The 19,102-nt window shown below is 36.7% G+C and overlaps 1 protein-coding gene across 1 annotated transcript in view; it reads right to left on the bottom strand.

Annotated features, from left to right (window-relative positions):
* LOC142331648 (uncharacterized) overlaps positions 1-19,102 on the bottom strand; it is a 46,533-nt gene that overhangs the window by 23,875 nt on the left and 3,556 nt on the right. The window contains exons 3-4 of the mRNA XM_075377671.1: positions 14,791-14,950; positions 8,873-9,062 (exon numbers count right to left, since the gene is read on the bottom strand). Of these exons, the coding sequence (XP_075233786.1) occupies positions 8,873-9,062; positions 14,791-14,950 (350 nt within the window). The remainder of the gene's footprint in view (positions 1-8,872; positions 9,063-14,790; positions 14,951-19,102) is intronic.

Below are 19,102 nucleotides of genomic sequence, written 5' to 3'. Positions count from 1 at the left end.
GGACTGAAGGGAAATATTGCCAGAAGTACAAAGCATATACATGTTTTGTCTCTCTGTATCAGCTCCAGTCAATTGTTTTTCATTGGTCTACGGGACCGGAACGCAAATATGAAATCCGTCCATAAATAAAATAAAACAAATAAAATCTATAACTGCCACTAAACAGGTGATTACCCGCCAGATAAAATAGAAAGACCCAGCAGCAAGGGACATTTGTCCAGGTTTTGCAATTAGTAGGGAGAAAACAAGCTCTCATTATCCTTATGTTCCATTTCCGACTGCATCCAGAGAATTCCTACTAAAAATTCTAAGACACCTCGGACTACATATCAAATTAATAAACATGATAAAACTGACCCTCACAAACATTAAGTCAAAGATAAAATTCAGAGGCGAGCTCTGTGCTCTAGAAATGGTAATGAGGGAATGGCTCAAAAAATTCCCACAAAAAGTAAAAATTGGCAGAAATTTCAAAACAAACTGTCTTGGTTTCATCGACAACTTGGCACTGCTAGCAAAAGACATCGATGAAGCTAAATCACAGATATTAGAACTTCAAAACATTTCAAATAAAATTTTCCTTAAAATTTCATTTGAAAAGACAGAGAAATTATGCTGCAAAAACCAACACGATTAAAAGCAGTATACATAAATGGAAATAAAATCAAAATAGCAGTCCAATTTAAATACCTCTGAGAAATAGTAACAAACAACCTAAACGAAAATACCTCGATTCAAATAAGAAGAAACAAACTAGCTAAATTAACCTGGTACACTTGCAATAAAAAATGCCTATAAATAAACGCAAAAATAAGACACTGCAACACAATTATAAAAGCAGAAGCCACTTACGCAGCAAAAACACTCTTCCACCTGAACAAATAATCAAAGACAGACAGACTCAAAAAACTGAAAGAAGAATTGGAAGAACCTGTATCTATAAAATGTACCAGAAAGATGGGCAATGGTGGATTGCATCCAACAGAGTCATGTACAAAAAGTTAGAACCGATCACTGATAGCATGCATAAGAGGCGACTAGGATTCTTTGGACATATCATAAGGATGCAAGATTCAAGACTTTTAAAATAGATAGTACATTTCAATCTTGATTTGAAAAACACAAAGACAGGATGCAGATGGATCAGAGAAATAAGAGAGGATCTGAAATTGGCCATATACCAGTAGACACCACAGATAAGATAAAATTAAACAAGAAATTCAAGAACAAAATCACTCGCTTCACACTCACAAGAAAAAGAAATCGCATTTTCAAAAACATGACCATTTTCAAGACTAGAAAGGGCACATATAAAAAAGTACTGGAAGGACTGCAAGACCCAAACAGTTCCATTGAAGAGCCTTAGATAATGGACTGACTAAAGTGATCCTATGTGGTCATGAAAGATGATGACGATGATGATAACAATAAATTATTATTATTATTAAATAATAATTCATTCAAGAAACTACCCTGTATATTAATTGGAGATGGCAATTCAGGAAGTCAAGACGCTGCAGAAAATAAGTTACCCTGGAGCGAGGAAAATCGTTGGTAGTAGAACCTCTCGGCCAACAATGATATTTGCTGATCAGCTGCAGCCCCTCCGTCATCCAAAGTTAACGTGGAGCAGCTTCTTTCCATGCTTGCCCCAAGCCTTGCAACTATGATAGAAAGAATCATCGAAACAAAGATTGAATCTAGTCAGTGAAAGGAAATAATTACTCCTGTGAAAACTTATATGCAGATGGACGTTGGGATGGAACACCTTCCATGGAAAGAAACAACAAAACCCACAATCATGGTACCACTAACTGATGTGCATAAGGAAAAAGTAACATCTGAAAAAGCCAAATCCATTACTCCTTCGATCAGCCATAGGGCGAGGGAGGGTGTGGCAAGGGTGCAGAAAAAGCATGAAAATAGTCTGATGGAGGTGTAAGTAAAAATGGAGAAAGTACCAGACCTAGAAGTTATTGAATAGGCACCTATGAAACCTCCAACAGCCCTGAGGGCATCAAAGTACAGTACTTGCTTCAGCCGAGCCAAGTATACCACTAGAGGAGATTGAATCGGGTTTGGAATCAGTAACATCCATGCTGACTGCTCCGTCTAAATTATCATCACCAGATGTCAGCCGCAGAACATTGTTGGTATCTGAAAGGGAGGAAGATGTCATGTCCGAGGCTTCAGACAACATTGTCATCTGAAGTAGAAGCTGTAAGGAGGATGGAGAAAAAAATCAAAAAGGATGGCCGAAAAGAAAGCCTAGGAGGTAAGCTAACTTACATCAATCAGTATGTTCAAGAATCAAACTTTTTGTAATTTTTTTTCTTTATTTGTTCATGTAAATCAGGACTTAAGTGACAGTGACTAGTTTCATGCAAAATATCATGATTTAAATTTACTTTTTTATTTTTACTTTTTTTCTTTGATGTGGAAGGAGCTAATAACCATAGTAGTCGATGCCCCTAAACTTCAAAAAAAAAAAATAATAAAAAAATAATAATAATGCCCTGAGGTAGATAATCCCCACGTCCGGAACACAACACCTACGTTCCACGTCCAGAGTGGCAACAGCTGCACATACGTACAATACACATAGCTGGCTAACGGGGCTCCGAGTGTTTTCCTTGGAGATGCAATTTTTTCTACCTAATTACATCTACATGCTGTATTTATGGACTGAATTTTGCGGCCACCTACAGATATGAAAATTTAACTGATTAAGGCAATGGATTAATACCACCTTTAGAGCTGGCGATGTGGCGGCCAGAGTCGAAGTGATTGCGGGTGTAACAGAGGCCCTTCCGCTGTCCACATGTGCCCTGCGATGGCAAGCATGTAGTTAAGGTGCCCATGTATGTCGGCGCATGGGTCCCCGAAAACCTCGGTGTAGGGACCTGGAGTCAGTGCAGACTGCGAATTCGCTCTCTGGTAAGACATATACCGATTCCACTGGAGTACCGGACCGGACCTCCAGGGTTGGTAGTCCAGGAGTAGGGGTGTACCCTAGCAGCTAGCCTTACTACAGAAGGGATTACATAACATGCAACTTGAACAATCACCAAAGTGGCAGAGGGTTAACCTCTGGTCTCCTTTCACGAGCAGAGGTTTGCATTGTATAAAGTCTTTTTCAGTGCTATTTTTGAGCTGGTGGTTGAGTGTGTACCGTCCCCAGTTTCACAATCTTGCTGTCTGAAATCTATTGCAACGGTTTTGCACCCTTATTATTTAGACGATTCATTTCCATTTCACGGGGATTCAGAGGGTTTTGGCGCACGATTTGTTCGATCACCTGCCTCATCGCAGCGAAAAAAATGGCAATGACTCTTAGTCGCAAGTCCCTGTTACTAGCAAAAGTGCCTTACCCATAGTCCTGCTCGCACTCTTTCAGAGCGGTGACTGTAATCTATAACTGTGTGTTGATCTTTGATTTCACGCATTTGATCCAGTAGCGGCGAAGAGGTGCAAAGAGTGACAGGAGAATATAGAAGGTCTCCATCTGCCTGTGGCTCGCTGTGGGTAGTTGTCACGCTTGTGGACTTGTGCCCAATATCTCTAAATAGAATAAATACAGCAAGAATTTTGTTCATATACTGTTAGGTCAGGGATTCTCCGACCATGACTGATGTTAGGGAGGTAGGTAAGAAGCCTAGCCGGATGAGGGAGCCGGAGCTTTTTCCTTCGATCTCCTCAAACACTGGTTCTGACAATGATGGTTCAGAAGTAGATATAGGGACGGTATGAACCCACTTATTGAAGAGTTTTTTACAAGCCAGGGGCAGGCCAGGCAGCTCTGCCCTGTTGGCCCATGTTGTTTTGGTGGAACTAGATGGCTTGTTTTCCTATCTAGCAAACCCCAAGTGTATTAGTGCAGCTAGCTACCAAGAGGAGATTATTGCCTCATCTCGGATTCTTCCGAGCAGCTTTCACAGCTCTCATAGAGGGTTTTGAAAATCTTGCCTCAAAACCAAGTCCATAAACTGGCTCTGACCTCAATGCAGCGATGTAGATATGCTGAGGTGGTTATGGGCGGATGTGAAACCAGCCAGTCCAAGAAATCTGAGGTTGCGTTTGTCAGCAGAGCGCAGCGCATGACCGTGTCCAGCAATCAGCTGAAGAAAGACTTCAGGTTTCCCTTTGGGGTGACTGGAAAGGTCTTAAAATAAGAAACATCAAGGAAACCGGTAAGGGATTAGTTGTGGTAGTACAGAGATCATTCAGGTAATTAGAGATTCCACAGCAGTTAAGCGATTGAATGTAAAAATAGACCCGAACAAAACGCGTAGGCCCCGCATTAAAGTCTATTATGTTGACTGTAACCTTAACGATGAAGATTTCGTGTCCCTCATTAGGAAGCAGAAAACTGATTTGGATGAAGCCACCTTCCAGCGGGAATGCAGGTTGGTCTTTAAACCGGGTAGGCGTGATACCCAGAAATATCACGTAGTCTTTGAAGTACGTTCTGGTCTGTTTAAAAAATTTACGTCTGCAGGCAAACTATTTATCGATTTAGGGTCCTGCCGGGTAAAAGAGTATGTGGATATCCAAGGATATTTCAAGTGCTGCAGATACGGTCACAGGGCTAAATTCTGTAAGTTTGCCTTGGTGTGTGCCCATTGTGGCAAGAAGAGACACAAGCATGATGATTGTATGCATAGGTTCGAGGCACCAGCCTATGCTAACTGTAAAAGGTTGCACAAGAATCATGGGAACGCAGTTGTTAGTAAGGAGTGTGGCTGTTACGTAAGGGCCATTATGCTGTACTTTAATTCCTTAGATGGTTAAGTTCGGTCCACTAAAGTCCAGGGTGCTAATGTAGTCTAGGTGAGATTGTAGAGAGACGGAGCCTCGATGTTGTCCTTCTGCAGCACCCATATGTAATTAGGGGAGATCTGCCAGGCTTTCACAGCTGAAAAAAGGTTTGTGTAGGGCATACCTGTATGTCTGCTATTCTGTGCAGGAAGTCACTTGATAGTATCTTTATACGGCAGGTTTCTGACGCGCATCATGTTGTGGTCAGACTTACCATTCATGGACAGAACCTTACAGTTGTTAGATCATATTTCCAATAAAGGGATCCCACTGAGGAACATCTAGTGAGATGGGATAGGATCCTTCGTATTGTGGATAATGGTCCAATCCTTATTGGTGCTGATGTTAATGCAAAGTCGCTTTGTTGGCACAGTGTGGGATCACTGATCATTGTGGTGGCTTAATTGACAGTTTCATCGCGCAGCACAATTTTGAGGTCTTTAATGTTGCAGACTAGTTGGCCACTTACATCAGTATGATTAACGGATGAAGGGCCTTTTCAGGTACAAATATTGTCATCACCATTGGTAGGGACATCCCTGGCAGGGTCCTTGACTTGTCTGTGGTCGACGACTGTTCTGACGATCATTGGTTGATACCTTTTGAAATAGCGGATGAGCTGCGCGATGGCCATGAGCCATGCTTCCTGCATCTGCATAGGATGGCCTACTGGCTGAAATTCTTCTCTTTGTTGGAGTTCAGACTGGAGGGTTTTTCTCGAGACCTTGACGGCCTGGCAGAAAATTTCACTTCTGCGGTGGTGGCGGCAGCTGAAGTCGCCATTCCTAGAGGCACGGGCCGGAAATGTATATCTGGTTGGTGGTCTCGGAATCTGACAATAATAAAGCAGTCTGTGAATCGACTCAGAAGGGCTGCGCAACGAGAGGGTGATCCCAATTGGAATGCGGCCCTAACTGCGGATTTCCGCAGAAGTAGGGATAGGTACTTTTATAGCATTAGGTCCTCCAAGCGTAATTCCTGGCACCCCTTTTTTTCAGGAGCAAGGGAATAGAGACCCTTGGGGTGTTGTGTACAGAGCCCTTGGACATAAGCGCAGGAATGATGTCCTCTTGTCAGCTTTGTCAATTACCACAAAGGTGTGGTAATTGATAAGGGCTGTGTCCTTAATATTTTGCTGAATGATTTGCTCCTGGATGACACCGGCATGATTTCATACCACCGGCATGTCAGGCAGAAAGTCGCAATTTTCATGACCAATTTACAATCTTCTGAGATCACTGAGGTGGAGGTGCGCCAGATGATCTGTAGTATGGCATGGCACAAGACCCCCGGATATTATTGTGTCACTGTGGAGCTGCTCGTCCGAGCGCTTCCAATAGTCCTTGTTCCTCTAACTAGAATGTATAATATGTTGTTCTTCGCTGGCCACTTTTCGATTTGTTGGAAGCGTGGAGACTTGGTGTTGTCAAAGGTGGCAACAAAGATCTTACTGTTAGTTCTTCTTACCATCCACTATCGCTCTTGCCTGTGATTGGCAAGGTTTCTGAGAAGGTCTTATATTTGCGTATTAATGTTAGATTGGCCACTGATCATTTGCTAATGGAAACCAGTATGGTTTCTGACCGGGCAAGAGCACTGAGGATACCATATTAAAGGTAATGGATATAGCCTTCTCTAGTCCATGTAAATATGTATTAAGGATTTTCTGGACATATCCAGGCCATTTAATAACTTATGGTGGCCCTCTGCCCTGTTTCTGATGCAGAACTTAAATGTACATAAAATGAATTAAAAGTGCTCTCAAGTTATTTCAGCCATCGGACCGTTTCCCTGCGTGATGGCAGCTTGGAGGTTCGTAAGACCTAACTAAAGGATGCCCTCAGGGCTGTGTTCTGATTCTCCTTCTTTGGATCATAGAATTCAATTTCATGTTGCGTTTAAGGTTGCCATGTGGTTGTCGTGTCGTTGCTTATGCAGACAACGCGCTGCTACTTACTGATTGAAGGGGATTTGCATAATGAGATAGAGTTCCGAGCTGCTCATGCTTGTGAGACACTCCGACTGTGAAGTCTCCAACATAAGATGATTGTTTAAGGGCCGATTGGCTGCTTCCTGATGAAACCGGTTTCGGATGGCTGGTCTTCCCATTCGGTACACTACGGCTCAAAAATACCTGGGTGTTATCCTTGATGAGAATTTTTGGTTCAAGGAACATCTACAGTATGTAGCAAAAAAAGAGGGTTCACGTAAACATCCTCGTTTAGAACCAGCAGTTTCATCTGAGGCGAAACGGAGAAAGAGTGCAGAATCAAGACAGCTAGAAATTTAAGCTAAAAGCTTGCAAAGAGCTTTTTACAAAAGCAACATACCAAATCCAAAGTATTTGGTAATAATAAAGGAAGATGGAAATTTCTCCTTTTCTCATTGCTCGAGAAATAACTAAATGTGCTGGGGGCCCAGTTAAGGAAATCAGGAAAATTTATAATGGACTTCATGTGGAGACTACGAATGATGCACAGTCACAGAAGATTCTAAGGCTTAAGAATATTGGAGATTTTGCTGTACATGTCAAGCTGCACGGCACACTAAACACCTCAAAAGGTGTGGAATTGACACCACAAAGAGTGATAGAGTTCCGCAGGTTGAACATGAGGTTCTACCTTCTGCCTCTCATGTCCTCACTTTTAACCAACCAACCCTGCCAGAGAAAGTTCGAGCAGGAATTCACCGTTTGGATGTGCAGGCATTTGTCCCACAACCTATGAGATGCTTCAAGTGCCAACGCTTTGGCCACACCACTGCCAGATGCAAGAGACCACAAATATGCGTGTATGGTGAAGAGGTTCATGAGAGGAAGCCATGTAAGGAGCCTCCTACATGTGTCAGTTGTAAAGGACAGTATTCAGGCAGATCTTGAAAGTGTCCTATCTACAAAGACAAAGTAGCTGTACAGGAAGTAAAAACCCTGCAGAAAATCAGCTACCTTGATGCTAAGAAAATTGTAAACGCCTGCAAGCCTAGAGCAAGAACAACTTATGCTCAGGCTCCGGCTGCTGTTTCTGCTCCTGCTCCAGTTGCTATCGATGAGAATCAGCTTATTAGTAAACTTGTGTCCACTTTGGCTAGCATGACTGAAAGGATAACAGAAAATAAAGTGAAGCCTTTCAGTCGTAAAGAAACCATACAGCCAAAGATAACAATATAGCCTCATGATAACATGAGACTGTATTGTTTGCCTGTAAAAAAATATTGTTGTTTGTAAAAAAAAATTAATGCTGTGTTAAATCTCTAAGGGGTATCTTCTATATATACAATGGGAGTCTTGAAGCATGGCACATATAGTGATGGGAGGTAGCCCTTTTGCCTTGGCTGCCCTGGCTCACCTGCATGCATGAATAGGGGAGTCGGTGTGTATTCAGTGATAGCATGGGGGACCTTCAAGGGTGGACTGAGGGCGCGGGGCCAAGGATATGTGCAATGCATGCCTGAAGCCAAGTAGGTCAGGACCAGGAAGGACAGCCTCCCTATTGAGGGGTTCTTTGGCCGTCCTGAACAGGTGGTCAGATTGCTCTTATGACGCAGGGGGGACCTCAAGGGTTACGTCTTACGGGACTGTTTATAGGGGGGAGTCAACTGCCACGGCATCCTGGGGCAACTGATGTGCTGCTTAACGGCGGTTCTGGTCGCCCCAAGGGTTCTTAAATAAAATAAGCGAGACGGGTAAAAGGAGATAATGGTATTGTAGAGACTTATCTTTTCCATTTATATACTTGAATTTTTATTTTCTTTAATTTTAAGACCCCATAAGTGTTGTTTTAGTGTTTTGTGGTTAAATATTCTGTGTACTTTTGTGTTTTTAAATAAAATGTAAGGGCCCTTTACACCCTTACATATGACAATCCTGATGCTGATATTAACCTCTTTTTTAAGAATGTGACAAAGGCTAATGACCTTGGTAGTCGATGCCCATAAAAAAAAATAAATAAATAAAATCATATGTAAGCTTTTAATACTAAAAAACCCTCATACATCAATATAAATATTACTGTGCAACATACACATGTATTTGTATAAAAAGACAGCAGTAACTCACCGACAGTATGTTTATTCCACTCTGGTTTACGATTTTGCTCATTGTTAACCCATGTTGTAAGCCGTTGTTGATTTGAATTAGCCCAAGCTACAGCTCCACCAGTATTATTATGATACACATCAGCATTGCTTGTATGATATCCCCATGACTGGTACATTGATACTGGACTATCTAACACAGTAGACGACACCTAAAATTCAAGATGAAATGTACAAATAAGAAATATTCATAGTAAACCTAATAATAACTCACAACAATTAGTTACTTCAGAAGTTCTGAACTGGCAGACCTATTTATTGAGTTTTGAAGGGTTTTATTTAATCAATTCTGGTTATTTTCTATATAAGAACATATAGCTAGTTAAATTTATTTTTACTAGTTAATTTAGGTTAAATTTTTAAGTTATTTATTATTAACCCTTTGGAGTTAGACAGCCAGTATAGCCGGCCACAGCCCGCTCTAAGTCAGTTTGGAATATTTACGGCACTAGCAGTGCTCACAGCTTGGATGGCCAGCAGGACTGACTGCTTACCTGTTGTTGTTGGCTCGGCTGCCATCTTGACTGCTCTCCCTCACCAGCTCAGAATTGATTTTCATTCAATCTTAAATATTTACAGAAGGCATTTAATTTTAAAAAACAACACCAATATCTTATATATTTTTTTTTTTATTCACATACAAAGAATAGCTTAACATAGTTTTGATTAATTTTTACTTTACTGGATGTAGCATAATAAAATAATATTTAAAAAGAACTTTGTAGTATAAGAAAATTGTCAAACACATTTATTTAATTTGCTAGCTAGGTCGTGGTTTATTTTTCAGAATGGTATTTTTCAAAGCATTTGCCCATGTGTAGTTCAGAGTGTTTCTGATAGGTCTTGCAAAAAAATTGCTTTGTTTTCTTTCTCCTCCAGGTCTTCTGTCACTGCAAACAGCGAAGTCTTTTGTTTTCCCTTCATCCAATGGATATGGCAGGTGTAATTTGCTGTTCAACCTTTCATCTTGTTCTAGATTTGATGGTCTCCCATGTTTATTTGCATTCCTTAAACATCCCACTAATTCTGAAACTAAAACTTTTATAAATTTTCTTTGTTTTACTTTTTTTTGCTCTTGATTTATGTTGCACAGAATAAAAGAATTTATGATCGCAGTCTCTAGAAGCCAGAAGAATATCTTCTTCCACCATTACAATGATTTCCTTGTAAACACATAGTAAGAAATATAATGGTCTGAAATGTTGACCCCTCCCATTGATTTATTGTATTTGCATATTACAGTTGATTTTATAACTTCTTCTTCAATGCCCCCTTTCACAACACATTTAACAGTTTTTTAAATGCTGTCGTACAAAGTACTCAACATCATGACATCGTTACCGTTCTTCCACAAGATGAAGGAGTACTTATCCTCTTTCCTAAAAGCTTTAATTTCACCTTCTTCCAATTTTAACACCTTCTGTTCTTTTCTTACCTTATCTCTTTGGTCGCACATCTGCTGGTAATCCCTTCCTATTTCTCATGATGGTGCATGTTAAATCAATTTTCAAGTCATATAATTCTTTAGCCAGATCCATATTGGTGTAAAACTAGTCAACATATATGTGAAGACCCTCTACATTTGCAAAGGATATGTTTAGTTTATTAATAAGGTGTAAGACTACACAGCTCATGATGCCTAAATCTTGGGGATCCATCTTGTCGGTGGAAACTTTACCGAAGTAGGGCTCCAGAAACAAATATATACTGTACTAGACTCTGATAGAACAAAAATGTTAATTCCCCATTTGATGGGTTTACCCTTGTAGACTTTGAACTAGATTTTACCTTTAAAACTCACCATGCTTTCATCCACACTAACCTTTTTCTTAGGAATATAAAACATTGAACTTTCTATCCAGATATAAAGCTATGTTGCAAACTTTTCCAGATCATAACAATGTCCTTGCAACTGGTACAGTTGGGGGAGAACTAATGTGAAGATTATAAAAATCTAAAGAATCTGAATCTGATTTTCCTTGGAAAATACATCTTTAAAGAAAGGTTGGTAATCAATCCAATCAGTGGAAAAGTAGTCATCCAACTCTGGTTTGATATTCATAGCCAAGTTTATTAACATGCCTATAAATGCTTTAATTTCAACAAGTGTCATTCTTTCCAGGTTTACCACATTGATTTTTTTCACAGTGGTGTATTTTTTGTATCTTTTCAACAGAATGTACCTGCTTGTTTCTTTTACAATTTCTGACAGCAACTTGTCTGTAAAAATAAGTTGGAAATATTCCAAAGGGACATGGGTTTTAGATTTGACAGTACTTTCTAACCGCTGATGTTTGTCCATGCAAATTTAGAAAAAATAGTGTCACCTTCTATCCATTCTCGCCAATGCTCATTGGTCTCATTGCCTTCCTTGTGTGATTTTCCCTAGTCATAACCTTCCTCATTCGCACCTTTTTCCACTTATTAATCAATATTCTGTTCATCACTTCCTTCTTCGCCAAATTTGTTATAATGTATTTTTTCAAATTATTTGCCCGCATTCTAATTAACATCACTATCATGTACCAAATCAACATCAGAAATACTATCATCTTGGAACAACTCTCTAACCTCATCTGATTTTAAATCACTCATATTTGCATTGAATTATATACATTAACTATTAACATTAATAAGAGTAAAGAAAAATTAACTAAGAAACACTAATTATAAATTCACTTTTTAAAAGCAATCTACTGTGCAATAAGCGGCCCACACTAACCGAGAACGTTGCCAAAATAGTGTGAAGGCAGTATAAAAAGAGCAGGAAATGTAATACACACTTAGTTAAAAAACTGTCCGATAGGTTACAACACTAATTACAGAGCACAAAAGAAATACACTATTTCTATAGCAATATGTTTTGAGTGGCCATTACTGCTGGCCATCTGAATGTTCAAGGGATTTTAACCTGGCCACTACTGCTGTGAGGAATGCAGCTGTACAAACAATCCTGACTTGACAGGTAAAATGGCTACAGCCAGTACTACTGGCCACTTGATCCCAGTGGATTAATTTTAAGTACATCATCTGACCGCAAAGGGTTAAATAAAATAATATATCACACATTATTATGATTATTAGAATTAAAAAATTTTAAATCAGATTTAAGAATTAAAAAAAAAACATTATGTGCCTAAACAAACACTTGTTTGTTGAATCAAATTAAAGATATACAAGAATCATAAGAATAAAAAATAAGATATAAATTTGTAGGGTATGTTTTATTGATTACTTACTTAAAACATTAGAATATATGAATATGTAAAAAATTAATTATAATCAAAATACAATTAGAAGAGAAATTTTGGTGGTGTGTTAGTAGGACTAATGCCCCTTATACTAAAATCTAAATTTCCTTTTAATTTTGGTGAGATTTCCCTATTTTAAGAGTAAGTTTTAATAGCATGTATACCAGGTGATCAACTTAAAACCGAACTGCTATAAACCAAACACAATTGCTATGTGAAACATTTAACAAATGAAATGAAAAATGAAAAAGTAAATTAACTTAAATTCATATTTACATTAGCAAATGTTTACATATTTACTGTATTTTTACAAAAGATGCACAAAATCAATGCCTTATACATGATGCACTTTTGTGATCATATTAGGATCTCCTGATATGATATGACAACTTTGTTGTCAATGACCATCAAATTATTATTCAGTGCTTACCTTCACTTCACTGATACTGTGGGGATTTGATTCATTAACTCTGTTTGGCACTAATAGCGGAGATGTAGCAATATTTTGATTTTTCATTTGAATTTAATAGCCTGGTTCTTACCGGATGCTGGGTTACAAAATGATAAAACACCTTGATTAACAAATTGAGCAATATTTAATAACTAAAAAAACATGAATTTACTGAACACAATGAAGGTGGTTGTAATTATTGAAAATGGACTATACACTTGCACACACAGCTCATGAATTCAACACTGCCCTAGTCCATCATGCTCACTAACTCCCTTCCATTCTACACCGACCTGCCCAATCTCCCCACTTCAGTACTTTCTCTCCCACTCCACATTAACATACACATACAAAGGCATATGCCCCAACAAATTCTATCCTTCAAATAGGCCCAAAACAAAAAAAATTGCAATTAGACAGATCTGGGGATTCCAGAGGCCACCACACTCTCTCTGCTGACAGTCATTCTTCTGTAAGCCACAAAAATGATGCTTTTAAAATATGTTAGTTACTGTCTTATTGGAATAAACAGTACTCTTTTTCACAATCTGTTATATGAGCATAGACTTCTTCAAAAATAGTATGGTAACTTTTTTATTGACAGACCACTAAAGAATACTGGCCCTGTTATACGATTACCAGAAACAGCAGCACACCATACACCGACTTCCTCATCGTTAAGTAGACACTGAAATGACTGGTGAGGATTTTCAGATTTCCAATATTTGGTGTTGTGAGAATTAACATTCCCAGATAAATAAACATCATGCCTTGGTTGACACGAAATACGCTATTGAATGTATTTATCCATTGGCAAAGATTTTAAGAAGTCAGTTGCAGTAATTAAGACGTTTTGGTTTGTTTGTTCTCTTAGGTTATTACATAGTCATTATACAATACGGTTTCAATTTTAAATCATGAAGAATCTTATGTCAAAAAATGAATTTTACACTGATTTGTTGTGATAACTTATGTATTGATATTTTCAAACTAGCAGAAATTGTTCTTTGAATATTGGCTATGGTCTGTGGAGTGCTTATAGAAGGTCACCTATTCATTTGAAATCGACCCTCATTGTATGTGATTTTTTAGCCAAATTGTGTACTCTTAGCCAGGATACTAACATTTGGAAAATTTTCTGCGAATATTTGACACATTTCTTAAAACAATTTAGAACATATGTAAGCTTTCATTACACCAACCACTTACAATAAAACATTTTAGAAAAAAAAAAAAAACAGCTACACAGAATAATACTGTAATTAACTATGAAAAATTTTCAACTGACAACAATAGATGAGAATAGTAACATGTAACATACACAACAAATGGTGGTGCTAGCAGCAGCAGTGACAGTAGCAGCGTTAAAGGTGACAACTAACAGCAGTTTGAATCGGCTCAGTTCAGTTAAGTTGCTCACCAGGTATTATTAACATGTAAATTTTTACTGCTGGCATCATTTGAAACACACTCATACAATTCTTTAATTAAGTTGTCATCTTTGCTATTTTCTAGAATATCTGAATTATTTTCTTAATCACTAAATTCACATATGCAATGTTTTTTTTAACATTTAAAGCACATTTTAAAAGTAAAGAATAAAAAACAAGTTTTCGACAGTTGCATTTTGCAAATGAAAAATCAGCAGTTATTAGTTTCAGGATTAAAAAATACATGAGGATACTATTTTTGAATTCTCTTTTTACAAATCAACAACCATGAGCCATGCTAACAGATTTTGAAAAAATGTAGCAGAGAGAGAAAGCTCAAGGATCATTTGCAAGTAATAAAAAATAAAATTAGGTTAACAATCAAAAAAGATATATAGTTTTTAGATTTTAATATTTGTAAATGATATTTGAATCTTTTCTTTTTGATAGTTCATTTTCTCATTATATTTTAAATATAAAAATTATTTTAGGACTTTTAAAAGTAATAATGTATTTATGTATATAATATGGAAGTAAGTACAGAAAAACAGAACCATAATTTTTTTTTAATTTTGATCAGGACGTTGCTTACACGAGCCAAAAACTTGGGGGTAATGAAATATATGTGAATAAATTTCCAGGCCATTACAGCAAAATCAAGACCAAAACATCTTGATTTAGCGGTTACCATAACTGACTTTACACATCATTTAGTTGACTATTTTTATAGAAAAAAAAAGAATTTTACCTGTGAACTTTGCAGTTGAGCATCCATTCCTTCTAACATGGAAGCCATTTCAAGGGAAGACATTGAAGGACAATTTCTTGAGCCTGGATTTTGTTCCATCGGTGGATGTGATCTTTGATCCATCAGTCTATGTCCACCAGAATCAACTGTCCCAGGGTTTCTAAATTTAAATAAAATACAAGAACACATACACTCTTGAATTGTTCATATAATTATTATACCTAAAAGAACAAAAATATGACTGACTTATAATTACATTCCAAATAAAATTATTTTTAGCTTTTATTACTTTGCTGGTAGAATTCTATTGTTCTTTCAGGATATCATCTAAGAAATAACATTATGACAAATAAATAGTATTATTTAAGTTAATAAATATTTCTTATTAGATTGATTAATAACATATTAAAATTACACTGGTCAATATAAAAATTTGGAACTGAAAAGGGAGTATGTGTTCTATATAGTTGTTTATGTGCTGCATCTCAATATGTATTTCGAAACAACCCATCATGTAATGTTTTCAAGTTATAACCCCTTAAATTTATTTGTTCCATTATTCGTGGAACAAACAATACAAATAAGTTATTACTTCTGTATGTTTGCTTATTCACATCTGATTTATATTATGATGTGTGCTGTAGACCCATATTTGATATAAAACAGTCAAACAATGTCATTTATATCAAGCCGGCTATGTATAGACATGTCAGCGAGTCAAGTAACAAGTAATACAACATGATGAAATTTTCTACAATATGAGTTCAGCTCTTGGTATGACTTGCTGTGTCCTTTAGTTGCGGTAGTGATTTTATCATACACATATCACATAAAGATTGTTTCATAAGTGATGCCATAAATTTAGTGAAAGATTTTTATGGCAGAACAACATTTGGTAATTTTTATTGAACATCAAGATTTCTTACAGTGTGTGTGTGTGTGTGTGTGTGTGTGTATGTGTGTGTGTGTGTGTGTGTGTGTGTGTGTGTGTGTGTGTGTGTGTGTGTGTGTGTGTGTGTGTGTGTGTGTGTGTGTATTAGTGTGTGTGTTTCACACTGTATTTTGTTGCACACCATGGTGAAACAGTTTTAAGTAATTAAGTTTTTTATTACTTTTAAGTAATTATTTTTATAATTAAGTAAGTATATTTATAATATTTCAGATTACTTTCATTCATTAAAATATTTTGAATTTTACAATGAATAAAACTTGGCTTGTAAAAATTCTCCAAATATTAAATTCACCAGTATTAAATAAATTTGCTGAAATCTGCTTACAAATATTATTGTGACTGTCCCTCGGGAGACGAAGATAAATCCTGGGTTCCAAATGTAGCATGCATCAAGTGCTACATTACACTATCCTAGTGCTACGTTAAAAGGAAAAAAAGATCATTTGCCTTTTGGTGTACCTATGATTTGGCAAGAGCCTACAACCATTATGATGACTGCTATTTTTTCTTAACAAATGTTACTGGTTTCAATTCAAACAATAAAAGCAGTATCGCATACCCAAATGTTCATTCAGCTATGAGACCAGAACTTCATGGTGTTGATATACAGATGAATCTTCAACTTCAAAAGATGTTAATTACATTCCAGAAGAATCAAATACTGAACCTCACCTCATCACACAAGCAGAACTGAGCGACCTAATTCATGAATTGTATTTGTCTACAACATGTAGAATTCCCAGGTTCACGTTTAAAGAATGGAATTTATTAAACAAGGACACTGAAATTTCAGTATATAGAAATCGAAATGAAAATTTACTGAAATACTTTAGAAGAGACAGTTTAATTTGTTCCTGCCATGATGTTAGGGAACAAATGTCTGAACTGGACATTGAATATGTTATTCATGATCTGCATTTATTTATAGACTCATCAAAAAGAAGCTGAAAGGCAGTGTTGTTACATAACTCAAATAAGTTTTCTTCTGTACTGCTAGCACAAGTTGTAAGAATGAAAGAAACATATGAAAGCATGTCAAAAATTTTAAAAGAAGTATGATGAACACTCATGATGATTAAAATAGGGATCCTGAAAGCAATAGGGCTTCTTCTCAGTCTCCAGAGTAGCTTCACAAAATAAATGTGTTTCTTGTGTTTGTGGGATAGTTGGACTACAGATAAACACTGCGCAGTTAAAGACTGGCGAAAAAGAAAGCACTTTACCCCAGGAAAGGAAAATGTTGTCAATATTCCCCTTGTCGAAGCAAATTGTATTACTTTACCTCTATACATAAAACTAGGCCTGATGAAGGATTTTGTAAAAACATTATCAAGGCAGATGGCATGAATCTGTGATGAGTGAATACTGCTGGATGATAAAAAGAGAAGACTTCACTGAATATAAAAGGAAAATAAGAAAAAAGGAATTAAGATAAACGTAAGTGTCTGTAAAATAAAGGTAGGAATTTTAATTGTAATTATTATTATTATTTTTGTATTCTATTATTTAAGATGTTTCTCAATAATTTAAAGGGTCATAACTAAAAATCTGAGAGTGATGAAGAAAAACTGATTTCATTTTAAGATTCAGCATAAAAAATACATTCTAATGACCTACTTTTATCTTAGTACCGTATTATTATTTTTTTGACCGGTGTTACCATTTATAATAATTAGTTATAAAATTTATTTTAATTAAACATGAGCTGAACAATCAACTCATTTTTATAACAACTCTTTATAAACTTAATCATTTTTGTTTCTGCAGCAAATATCAACATTTTTGCTAAGAAATTTTATGAAAGTTATTCTTAAGAGAATCATTGAATAATTAAGAGATGATTGACAACAGTGGAAAAATTATGAAATAGAATAAATTGAGAGTGTCTGATATTAAAGTTGGCATCCCTGATGTAGAAAATATCAGCTCTTTGAAAAATTTCCATTATTACAACCTACTTTATTTATTTCATAACACCTATTAGTAGAAATAATTATGCAAAAGTCGAAAATAATAATAATAAAAAGTAAATATAAGTTTCAGCTTCATAAATTAAACTATTTTTCATATTAATGACATTTTGGGAAAAAGCACATTTTGTGGCCATTAATAATTTTCATCATACCTTTGCAGTTAAGTAGTGGCTCAACATATACCTTCATCTAAATTTGTCCCTTACATGTATTAAAAACAACTTTTCATCATAACTACAACCAATATCTGTTTTGTTTCCGCCTGGCAGCTGTGCATCTGCGGGGAGGTCTAGACAAATGAACACCTGATGTTTGAATGCTCTGTTCTTGGGGGGGCCAGAGACCAGGCCACCCTGGAACTTACAGATCAAGGGAAAAATTGGCCACTCACAAGTGGCGAGTCAGTGTGCTAGAGACACATTGTCAGACTGTGTGGGAGTTGGTTGATGCTGTTGCTTTGTTCAACCAATATCAGCAGCTTACCTAAGGGAAAAGACTCCTACCACACTGCTGTATGAAGCTAACCTATATATGGCTGACCACCAGCCAGTTAAGGCTCCAAGTGATTTAATATAGTGGACAGGTACTTGCTGGTATTCAGCAACCTAGGCGTAGCAGCGAATTGTTGTCTAGACGACGTAAATTTTATTTTTGTTTAATTTATGGATGTCATATATTTTTAGTAGTTGACAAAGTGTGCCTACCCATTTTAGTAAATATATGACAAGTGAGCAGTTGGGACATGTAAGCCAGTGGTGAATGGCATCGCACTTAGTTGGCTCACACTGTTAGGTAAGCTCTAGGAGCTATTTAGGTCACTGGTCGCTAAACTGTTTTGAGGCTCAGTAGCCGTTTGTGGCACAGACATTCGGTCTTATGCTTTAGGGTAACCAAATGGGGTGACATTCGGTCTTATGTTTTTGGGTGACCGAATGGGGTGGTGGTGGAAGAAATGCCAAGCAAACCGACCGATATATAATCTGAATCTTTAGGATAAACATAAACAAATTTTGGCATGAAAGTATTTTGTTTTAGTGGAGTATAAACTTAGCATCATCAAACACGTTAAATTTCTTTGCTTTGAGTTTAATCCATTAATATTTTTGTTCAAAATGCCTCTTAAGTGAGAAGAAAATCTTAAAAATAAATAAAATAATGGCTTTTCAAGAAGGTCTCAAGAATTCATTGTTTAATTCTTTCAAATATTTCTTATAAAAGTTGATTTACAATTAATTTTTGAATCTTTGTTCCTTGTAATTTTTTGGTTGATTTATCTATAACCAACGTGGATTAAAATTATAAAGAAAAAAATGACTACAGAAGTGGATAGTAGGTTATGTTTGGCAGGAAGAGGTACTTCTCTCATGTTTAAAAACAGATATAGTCT

Source organism: Lycorma delicatula, chromosome 10 (assembly GCF_047948215.1).
Source record: "Lycorma delicatula isolate Av1 chromosome 10, ASM4794821v1, whole genome shotgun sequence".
NCBI lineage: Eukaryota > Metazoa > Arthropoda > Insecta > Hemiptera > Fulgoridae > Lycorma > Lycorma delicatula.
This window is presented reverse-complemented; position numbering and strand designations above follow the sequence as displayed.